The sequence below is a fragment of the Manis javanica genome, chromosome 12, assembly GCF_040802235.1.
Source record: "Manis javanica isolate MJ-LG chromosome 12, MJ_LKY, whole genome shotgun sequence".
NCBI classification, from domain to species: Eukaryota; Metazoa; Chordata; class Mammalia; order Pholidota; family Manidae; genus Manis; species Manis javanica.
The window spans coordinates 62,036,377-62,047,500 of NC_133167.1; the positions used below are offsets into that span (position 1 = coordinate 62,036,377).

An 11,124-nucleotide genomic window follows, 5' to 3' on the forward strand; every position below is an offset into this window, starting at 1 on the left:
CGGCGGAACTCCTGGTGCTCAGTAGACGTTCGAACAAATGTTAGCCATTATCTTATCACAATACATGCGCTTTTTCCACTAGGCTGCAAGCTACTGAAGGACAGAAACACCCAGCACCTGGCGCAGTGGCTGAGATTCTCAAGTTCAGGGGGAGAGGTGGGGAGTGAGAGGGAGAGCGAGGGACCACTAGGTGGAGCGGAAACCCGAGGCGGCCTGTGAGCTGACCGCAGACGGTGCGGACGGGACTGGGGCACTGCCAGGGCAGCTGAGGACAGAGGACCCGGCCCATCCTCTCTGCCCAGCCCTCTCCTGCCATCTCAGGACCCTGCGCGCGACTCGCGGTCCCCGAAGTTTCCTCAGGTTTTTTTCCCCCCTCAACGGGCGTGTTTCCATTATGTTCTCTTCCCGAGTCTATGAAAGAAAAAAAGATGTGGGCTTCAAGGACCAGACCCCAGAATCGGGGGTTTCTTCTGCTTAAGGGCCAAATGGCCTGGGAGGAGCTGACCGCATTCCCAATACCTCGAGACCACGTTAGGAGCGGTCCAGGAAAACCTGGGCGAGGATGCTAGCAATGAGAAGGCACGGCCGAGAGCTGTCCCCCAGGTGCAGCGGCCTGTGGAGAAGGAATGAGCGCGTGGCCACCCTGACCCTGGAAAGTCAGAGCTGGGAGGCTCCCATAAGCCAAACCCCCACCCTGTCCCCACGTCTTTAAGCCTAGAACGAACCCCAGAGAGACTGAAAGCAGCAGATTCCTAAAACTATTACTTCGGGGGCGAAAATACTAAAGAATGCCTCTCTGATCCGTGGCCCGGAAACTCGCGTTCCCGGGACCCTCGACAAGAGAGTACAAAGTGGGGACATGGCGCGGTCCGGCAGCAGCGCTTGCGACTCCCGAGTGGGCTTGGCCTTCGGCGCAGGAAGGGCTTCCAGCGCTCGCTGCCACTCCCTGCTGCCCATCTAGCGTTTCCTGCCGGCAGGGGGCACCCACTCTCCCACTGTACCTCCGGGGTTGATTTTCTATGAAGTGGAGGACGTCCAATGGTCGAGCACAGGCAATGCACTGGACCAGGCGAGCCCTGAATCCTGACCCCGGCCGGTGAGCAGGCTGAGAGCAAGGCTCAACAGGGCGAGGGCCGCCCACCGTCTGCTGGAGACTTGGAGCTGCTCTAGTGAGTACCCTGTGGTTTGCGCTTTGGCATCAGAGAAAGGGGGGGTACCTAACTCAAAGGAAATCGTTTCTGCTGTTGAGCCTCACTATTCATCTGTGCAATGGGAACCACGATTCCGTCCCTGACTAGCAAGAGTGGCCGCGAGACTCCCGTGGGAGGATGTTGGGAGACCCCCTCATAAAAGCGGCGACCCCCTGGTTGGCACAGGATCCAAAGCGGAAATGTCTCCGCGATGGGACTGGACTTACAAGGCCAGAGCAGAGACTCTGAGCTCCCCTCCTTCCCTCCGCCTTCTCTAGGTCCCTGCTGAGTAAAAGAATGCCCGGGCGGGGAGAGAAAACCTGAAGAAAAAAAGGGGAAGGAGGATGTCCTGACGCAGAGGAGGAAGTTTGGCGGCAGAGGCACCTCTATTCCCCCAAACTCGGTCTAAGAACCCCCTCACCTCTCTCAGATCACTGTAAAGAGGGGCATCACTATACTCTGCACTGTTTCAGCTCTTACAGTTCTGTCTCCCTGACTTTAGGCCAAAATGAGGACATCATTTGGATATTGTGGTATGGTGATCAGATAATTTGGGCAAACCCAGATTTGTTTCTGGATTATCAGAATTAAAGTCTCAAGTCTTTACTTGATTCTCCAAATGTAGTTTTAAGTTCTCTCTCCCCCCGCCACACACACATTGCCTCCGGTCCTTTCCCCCACATACACACACAACCCCTTGTTTTTCAGGTAAAGGGGAACTGAGGTCACATTTCCTTTGGGGAATCTGCCATTTTCCAGATCTCAGCTGATCTAAACTTTAGGAGGGTTCTCATAGGTAATATTAATGGAGGTTCTCACAGATAATAAAACATAACAAACGTGTGCCATCATGAAAATGTCTGAAGGTCAGTCTGAAGGGTGGAAACAAAGGAGCAAAGGCAAGACTACTCAATTGGCTCTTCTAGACGTCATTTTCGGGGGTAAAAATGTTCTATATTAGGTAAAAGCAGCTGCCACGGTGGTAACCGAAAGATTTGGGATTTGGAGTCAAGACGCAGAGAAGCAATCCTAATTAAATATCGAAAGGTTGATTGTGTAACTGGGGCCCACAAAGCAGCAGGCTGGGCGCAGCGCGGAGGCAATGCAGTCCGGTGGTGGGAAGCCCCGCCTCCCAAAACGCACCGAACCAGCTCACTCTTCCCCATCTAGGGACCCTCCTTAACCAAAAGGAAGGCTGGGAACTAAATCCAGGCAGATGTGAGAGCGGATTACCTTCCTCATTATTCCCCAGAGGGTGCACTCTGTGGATGCTGGAGTTTTAATTACACACTTGCCTTTTCTGGGGAAGAAGACCAAAGATCATATTTTTAAAGGTATCAACTTGTTTCCCATTAGGCAGTTGTTGTAACAAGTTCTTTCAACGACATGTTATGTCTTTAGGAAGAAGTGTTTCAGATGGCGCGCACTAGCACAATTTTGTGGCTTTTAATTACTATTTTGTTCTTCTGGGGGCCGTTCAGAAGCTGGCGCCTCTGCGTTATTAGACCGTCTACTAGGCCCACCGCAACCACGCGTATGTCCAGCAGGTGGCGCCACAAGGCAGGCCTGCGGCAGGAAGGGCTGATCGAGGCAAGTAAAGGCGAGCGTCCCCCTCAACTCCGGGCAATGGTTCCAAAACACCAGTAAAAGGAGATATAAAAGAAGTCGCCACTTCAGATTTAAAAGGAGAAGATATTACAATGTCACGCAGAACAGGGTCCTCAAGTGAAAAACTGTAGGGTCCTCAAGTGAAAAACTGTAAGTGCATGACAGAAGACTTCTTCTATTTGTTTCTTAAGTTTACCAGGACTTGCAGGATCGATAATACTTTCTCACGTAAGTTATTATCTAATTTTCTTGTTTGTAAAAACATCGAATTTAGAGTTGGAAGGAACTTTGAAGGTCATTTGGTCAGTTTGGCCTAGCTTTCCAGCCTAGAGAGGAAATCCCCGGGATGCTTTTCGGGTGACAACAAATATACATAATTTACTCCGTCTCAGTGTGTCAAGAAAGTACGAAGCAACATGGTTTCAAGTATATCATTAGCAATAATACCTTTTAATTTACCTTTTCTTTCAAGCAACAAGGAAAATTTGTTTAAATATTATCTAATTAATTGAGCTAATATCCTCCCTGTGGGTAGGCTGGAAGCAGGTATTATTTATACGTGGTTTATGGGTGATTTAAGTCAATTGACTATGTCAAGTGCCGAGCGGCTGACAAGAGTAACTGCCAGATACGCCACGTAAAAGCGGAGCTAGACTTGTTGGCCCGGTTCTATGCACAGCTTTATTTTGTTTAATGTTTGAAAGCTGACCTCGGACATGAATGTACAAATGACTGGAACTGGTTGGCACGTGTACATAAAATGGGATGAGGGACCCCATTTCTTCTTCCTCTGAGGTGCAAAGCCAGTCTCCTTCACATCTGCCCTGCCGCCCGCAATCCCGACTTCTTCCGCCCACGCCAGCCCCTTGCGTGGCTGCTCACGTTCAGCAGACGCCTGTCTGCACCAGCAACCACAGCGGCCCCAGCGCGAGCCCTTTGACACCCACCTCCCAGCGCAGTGTTACTGGGCGCCCGCAGCCCCAGGGCTGGAGCTTCCAATTGGCTGTTGCTAGGTGACGTCTCCTGCGCTCACGTGACGAGTGTTATTATGCCCACCCTGCAGGAGCCCTCCCAGCAGACAGCCGTAAAGCTCCCGTGGGCTGCTCACCTGCTTACGCCTGGCCCCGCCACTCCTGCCCCTCCACGGCCCGCCCCCTGCCCGGGCCCGCGCTGGGCTAGCAGCCGAGGGCAAAGAGACGGAAAGAGGATGCAGCCGGCGGCAGCGGTTCCGAGCAGTGCGCGTTAATCGCCTCCCCCGGAGGAGGAGTTGTCTAGACCGTTGCCACATTTCTTTTCATCCCCCCGTCCCGTAATTACATTGGGTGCTGGAGGGGACAGGGAAAAACGGAGGAGGCGCCTCACTTCCCCCCTCGCTCCGGCCACTCTTGCTCTTTCCCGTCCCGGGCCAGAATGACTGGAGTCTTTGACAGTCTCGTGGCTGATATGCACTCGACCCAGATCACGGCCTCCAGCACGTACCACCAGCACCAGCAGCCCCCGAGCGGCGGCGGCGCGGGCCCCGGCGGCAGCAACCGCAGCGGCCTCCACAAGCCCCAGGAGTCGCCCACTCTCCCGGTGTCCACAGCTACCGACAGCAGCTACTACACCAACCAGCAGCACCCGGCGGGCGGCGGCGGCGGCGGCGGCTCGCCCTACGCGCACATGGGCTCCTACCAGTACCACGCCGGCGGCCTCAACGATGTCCCTTATTCTGCCAAGAGCGGCTACGACCTAGGCTACACCACCGCCTACACCTCCTACGCTCCTTACGGGACCAATCAGTCCCCGACCAACAACGAACCTGGTATGCATAGCGGTGGCGTCTAGTATGCCAAGTCGGTCTAGTTACTGGCATGGGTGGGATAAAACAGTGGGGTGGGTGGGATAAGTGTTTGGGGCAGGGATCGGTCCGGGACCCTGGCTCCTCACACTGCCTGCTCCCAGCTCGCCCTGCGCCGTTTATCCACCTCAAGCTCCAGTCTGCCTAGGGGACCGAGTACGTTCCTCGGTGCTCAGCTGGTGGGACCAGGAGGCCTCAGGGGCCTCGTACGTGCACAGTGCATGCCTCATGGGAACCTCATTTCCTTACCACCTGCTTCTCCTTTCTCTCCAGTACAAGCCTATCTTCCCCTTCCCTGGAGCGCCTAGCTTCCGGTCAGGGGCGGCGCGGATCTCCGCGTTGCGAAGCTGAGCCTGAGCGCGGCGCAGCGTCTCCACCAAGCCGCCTCCCGGCTCAGGCCAAGTCCCGTGCAGGGCTCTCCCGGAGAGCGGGAATTTTTAGGCTGCCCTAGTTATGCTGTTCTCAAGATTCCCTTTGGTTGCAGAGAAAGAGGAACTCGAGCCTGAAATCAGGATAGTGAACGGGAAGCCAAAGAAAGTCCGGAAACCCCGCACCATCTACTCCAGTTTCCAGCTGGCGGCTCTTCAGCGGCGTTTCCAAAAGACTCAATACCTGGCACTGCCCGAGCGAGCCGAGCTGGCGGCGTCTCTGGGCCTCACCCAGACTCAGGTGAGGGCTCGCGGACTGGGGAGAAGACGAGGAGGGCTCTGGTATGGGATGGCCGGTAAGCAGGAGTGTTCAGGACAATTTTTAAAGGATTTTAAAAGTAATTTTAAGGATTCCGAGGCCCGAACCTTGGGTGGCGTAAACTTCTTCGCCCGATGCTGAAATCCCCCAGGGGACCGCCACGTGTGAGAAAACGAAAGGACGGGGGTGGGTAGAAACCCGGTACCACGTTGTCCTTCCGCGTGCTACTGATTAAGCGGGTAAAATGATTGCTTCTCCTGACCCCCTCCCCCGATGTCACCGTCGCCACAGCGCACACATAAGCTGTCTGGGACTTTTTGGAATTACCTTCCAATGGAGTGGGAACCGTCGACGAGCCTCCGAGGCTGCGGCAGGTGATCCGCTTATCTGCCCAGGGTGCTCGGTGCCCACCTTTTGCCGGTCTTTTAACGCTTCCTCCAGTCCCCTTTCCCAAGCGAGATTCCTCCACTAATGCTCGGGTCCCTTTCCCACAAAGGTCAAAATCTGGTTCCAGAACCGCCGATCCAAGTTCAAGAAGATGTGGAAAAGTGGTGAGATCCCCTCGGAGCAGCACCCCGGGGCCAGCGCCTCGCCACCGTGTGCGTCGCCGCCGGTCTCGGCGCCGGCCTCTTGGGACTTTGGCGCGCCACAGCGGATGGGCGGCGGCGGCCCGGGCAGTGGCGGCAGCGGCGCCGGCAGCTCGGGCTCCAGCCCCAGCGGCGCAGCCTCGGCCTTCCTGGGCAACTACCCGTGGTACCCCCAGGCCTCGGGTTCCACCTCACACCTGCAGGCCGCAGCGCCCCTGCTGCACCCGACGCAGACCGCGCAGCCGCACCACCACCACCACCACCACCACCACCACGGCGGCGGGGGCGCCCCGGTGAACGCAGGGACGATTTTCTAACGCCAGGGAGACTGCGCCAGGGACAGAGAGCAGAGACCAGTTATCCTTAGCGCTTGGCCGCAGAGCAGGAGGGTCCCTCCAAACCGACCCGCTAAAGCCACCCACCGCTCCTGGGGGTGCAGTCCTGGACGTCCTGCCCCAGGCCCTGCTCCCCCGCGCAGTCGCCGAGCGGCTGGGAACTGCAAGGCTTCCCTCGGAGGAACCCGGCAGCGGCTTGGTGAAGGCCGCAAGCCGCCGCTGCCTTTCAGACCAGAGCCCCGCCTTGGACTTGCCTCCCCTCCCCTTCCCACCCGGCGCGGCGGTCCGGCGCCATCCAGCCGCGGGCGGCGAGCTGAGTCCAGGAGAGGGTCGCCTCCCCGGCCCGCGAGACTTCCAGGATGCTCTGAGGCTCCTTTCTCCCCGCCCGCCCCCAGGCTCGGCTTCAGTCCGCTAAGGTCACTGACCTCGCGGGCCTGCCCGCCCTCCCCCACACTCCCCCAAGACCCCAGCGGCCCGTCGCTTTTTTTCTGCCCTGCGGTTTCTAGACCTTGTAGCCCCCACCCCTCCATCCCCCATTGCATCCCCCATTCCATCCCTCATTCCACCCCTCGCCTCGCTGTCCCGCAGGAACGCTCCCACAGCTCTCTCCTCAACCATCACCAGTGGAGTTTTTTTATTTTTATTTTTTTAAAAGTTTAGGTGCCTTTGCGGATGACCTCATTTTGATGTTGGAAAAAATGATTTTTTAATATGTGGACACAGCAAAAAACGTGTTCAAATTATCTTTTTTAAAACCTATTCAGGATTATTAGGCTGGACTTCGACATCGTTTGTAAATAAAAGTGTCTGTGCAGATTTTTCCACTAACTTATTTGTATCAAAATAGGCATCTTTTCAGAATTTTTTGTAAAGGCCCACTTGTGAAAACCGGTTTAGCAGTGACCTTAGCAGCCCCTCCATTTTATTTTTCCCCTTTGAAATTTTTCTCAAACTAAGCTACTGATTTGGATTTGTTTTATCTCATCCCAGAGTCTTTGTTCTCGAAATGAAAGGTATTTTGGGGTTATTTATTATGAAAACAACATGCCCTTAATGTTGATTTTACAATATGAAGAGATTATTTAAATAAATTATTGTTTTCATTGGATACGTGCGCACTTTCCTCGGTGTCGCGTCCGGGAAGCTAGAGCCGCTGCCCAGGCGGGGAACCTGGTCTGCCACCTGTGACATTTACATCTTTCTGAGGCTGCGAGTGCCTTGAGCTACCTCGACGCGAGGACAGGCGCTCTGGGCGCGGGGCCGTGCAGTGTGGTGGCGCTCTGTTGGCGCGTGGTTCGCCAACTTGCGGCTCTGAGTCACTCAGCGCCCTTCGGCTCCAGTCCCGGCCCGCCGGGCCCCTCCGGCGCCGGCGCCCCCTCCCCACACCTGGGCAATCTCTGCAGCCCCCGCCCCCGCGGTGCCGGCTAGGCAGGGCTTCCGAGCCGCCGCGGGGAACCTGCAGTCGGAGCCTGAGCGCTTCCGAAGCCGGGGTCAGAGCCCTACGTGGAACCTCCCCTTGGTTTGCCCTGCAGCAGTTCTGGAGCTGACTGAGCCGAGAACTCAATGAATCACCCAGGCCCCCAGGAGACTTGGCTGGCTGCTCTGGAATGCAGGGCACACAGCGCTGTGCTAGCATACAATCACACACTGGGACTTTCACAGTCGCATCTGTACCTTCGCACACTCACTCAGCACAGACACATGCTCATACTAAATCACACTCTTACACATGTAACACTGAAACAAACATGCACACTCAGTTTCACACACTGATATACAAACTTGCATATGTACACATGCACACTCCTCAAAGACTGCACATTGCTGTCAGAGTGGCATCCTTCCACCTCACACTCTTACTGAGGAAAGGTCCATACATCATTCAGCTCTGCTTACTACCTTGGGTGCCACCCAACTAGCTTCCAGCTTTGGAAGTGACTTTACTCTTCTGGCATTCCCTGCAAAGACCAGGTTCCGGTTGTTAATGAAGGCAGGAACTAAAAGTCCCTTTCTTTGAAAGTGCTGGAGCCTGTAGTTGGAGGGTTCCTGGTTTCAGTCACTGGTTGTGTGACTTTGGGCTACCTGCTTAACCTCTCTGTGCTGTAGTTTGCAGATCTATTATGTAGGGTGAGATAATGGCAGCTATCTCAGAGTTATTGTGAGCATTTAATGAGTCGGTGGTGTAACACAGTGTGTGGCACATGGTAAGCAGTCGATATATTTTTGTTATTAGTATATTATTTTATTCCAATGCCTCCAAATAGGGAGGCCTTATTTTTGCCTGTGATTATGAAACCCAGGGTTATCTAGATGCTTTTCCAACTTCAGCTTATGTGGATGAGCAGCAACTTAGGGCTGAGAGAGCTCTGACACCCCTTTTTAATTGAGGTGTAATTGATATATAATATATATTGGTTGCAGGTGTACAACATAGTGATTCCATATTTACCCACATTACAAGATGCTCATCATAACAAAGTTATTACAATATTATTGACTATATTTCCTATCCTGTGCCTTTCATCCCCATAATATTTAGTCTATAACTGCAAGTTTGTAACTCTTAATCCCTTCACCTATTTTGCCCATCCCCCGACCCCCTTCCCTTGGCACTCTTCAGTTTGTTTTCTGCATTTATGAGTCTATTTCTGTTTTATTTGTTCACTTATTTTTTTAGATTCCACATACAAGTGAAATTTGGTATTTGTCTTTCTCTGTCTGACTTATTTCATAAGCATAATACCCTCTAGTTCCACCCATGTTGTTGCAAATGCAAGATTTCATTCTTTTATATGGGCAATATTCCATTATATATGTATTTGAGTGTGTGCATCACACATCTTGATTCATTTATCAATGAACACCTAGCTTGTTTTCGTATGTTGGCTATTGTAAATAATGCAGTGAACATAGGGGTGCAGATATCTTTTCAATTAGTGCTTTCATTTCCTTCAGATAGATAACCAGAAATGAAATTGTTGTATTATATAGTAGCTCTATCTTTTATTTCTTGAGGAACCTTCATATCATTCTCCATAGTGACTGCACCAATTTACATTATCATCAACAGTGCAGGAGGACCCTTTTTGCAACATCCTCTCCAACACTTGTTATTTCTTACCTTTTCAATACTAGCCAATGTGACAGATGTGCAGTGATAACCCATTGTGGCTTTGATTTGCATTTTCCTGATGATTAGTGATGTTGGGCATCTTTTTGTGTGTTTGTTGGCCATCTACGTCTTCTCTGGGAAAATGTCTAATCAGATCCTCCGTTTTTTTAATCGGAGTGTGTGTGTGTGTGTGTGTGTGTGTGTTGAGTTATATGAGTTCTTTATATATTTTGGCCCCTTTTTATATGAAAGCCTGAGCCTTAGCCATCCACTCTGAAGGAACCCATCCCTACTGGAGAAGAGGTTGGGGGCATGCCATAGAGCCCTGCTTGCCAGATCCAGACCTCCTCCCTTCTAGGATGGTTATTCAGTCATCCTTGTTGTGTGTCTTCAACTTGTCTCTGCCAAAAAACAGAAATGGGATGGGGGTAACTTTCTAGGCTCAGTGTTATCATCCCCAGAGGAATCCTGACTTTTCTGCCATACTGTTTTGTGGCCTGCATCGAATCTGGTTATAAACATAGTGTGATCCAGGGAGTTGAGTATCTGGGGGAGGCAGGAAGGCCACACAATCCCGTATCCGTTTGCATTCCTGCATTGTTTTCCCAGGCTAGAAACGCCTGGGCTGAAGCCTATGGACCCCTAGGTTCTGGCTTCTCTAAGGAGCGGCTTCCTAGTAGACCCTCATTCCTGTCTCGCCTTGTTCCCCTTCCCTCACTCCCACCAAGCTCCAAATTCCGTGGTTTTCTTTGAGTGCCAGTAGCTGGTGCCAGTATTCCTCCTGCGGTTGACTGCCCCCCCCCCACACACACACTGCACACATTCCCTCCTCCTCCTGAAAGCACCGAGGACAGACGGAGCAGTAAATTGGCTGGTGTCGAGGATCTGCAGCAGACAAGATGATTAAGAGGCCTACGCTGCAGCGCCCGGGGCAGGGAATGTCAACCCAAGTTGGAATCACACAACAGGCCTTGGCATGAGTAAGCCTGGGAGCCAGGAGGGCGGGCAGCCCCAGCTCCCGGGTGGGCCAAGGCCCAACAGACTTGCCGGAGTCACCGAACGTGGCACCCGACGGCGGCAGGGTCTGGCCGGGCCAGGGCATTCCTTTCTCCGGGAAGCCTGCGAGGCAGAGGGCAGGAGGGTGCAGGGGCCAGAGGAAGGGGGCGTTTCCGCAGACAAGGAGAAGGGCAAAGAGAAGGGAAAGCAAGGATGAGCCCAGGTCCCAGAAACAAGGAAGTGGAGAGGGAGTAGGGGGCAGCGAGGGAGAAACGAAGCCTGACTTGGGTAGGCGGGGCCGGCTGCAGCCCCTCCGGGGCCGACGCGCTGGCACCCCTTTCTCACAGTCTGGTGGCCCGCCGGAGACACGGGGCCCTGTGATCAACCCTCCGCCTCTCAGACCCGCTCCCCCCGCACCTACGCGCGAATGAAAAAATGGAAATAGGAAGCAACGATCTCGGCTCCCTGCATTGGAAACCAGCGGCGCTCGCAACACACATAAATCTTCATTGTAATACCATTCCCGTTGCTCTCGTGAAATATCAGGCCAGAGACAGGACACGACAAGCGCTGGGAAGCAGGGGAGGGAAGCCGAAGAGTGAGGGTGCCTGGCCCGCTCCTCTCCACCCCTTGGCAGGGCTGCTCGGAACTTCCGCAGAGCTCTGGCACTGAGTTCCAATTCCTAAAGCAAGCAGCCCGGGCGGACCAATATCCCCTTCTCCTCCCATTCTTGTCCCCGCAGCTTGCGCTCTGCCGCCGGACACCCCGC

At 53.8% G+C, this 11,124-nt stretch overlaps 1 protein-coding gene across 1 annotated transcript; it reads left to right on the plus strand.

Moving 5' to 3' along the window:
• The first annotated feature begins 3,887 nt into the window (after window positions 1-3,887).
• On the plus strand, window positions 3,888-7,319 carry DLX2 (distal-less homeobox 2). Its single transcript, XM_017661923.3, has 3 exons — window positions 3,888-4,602; window positions 5,123-5,307; window positions 5,822-7,319. Exons 1-3 carry the CDS (start codon window positions 4,209-4,211, stop codon window positions 6,227-6,229), a joined length of 987 nt encoding a protein of 328 aa, XP_017517412.3. The 5' UTR covers window positions 3,888-4,208; the 3' UTR covers window positions 6,230-7,319.
• The last annotated feature ends 3,805 nt before the right edge of the window (window positions 7,320-11,124 follow it).

Coding starts and splice junctions, on each gene's coding strand:
- DLX2 (XM_017661923.3), top strand. CDS start 4,209: ATGACTGGAGTCTTTGACAGTCTCGTGGCTGATATGCACTCGACCCAG. Junction 4,603..5,122: donor CCCGACCAACAACGAACCTG/GTATGCATAGCG, acceptor CTTTGGTTGCAG/AGAAAGAGGAACTCGAGCCT. Junction 5,308..5,821: donor TGGGCCTCACCCAGACTCAG/GTGAGGGCTCGC, acceptor TTTCCCACAAAG/GTCAAAATCTGGTTCCAGAA.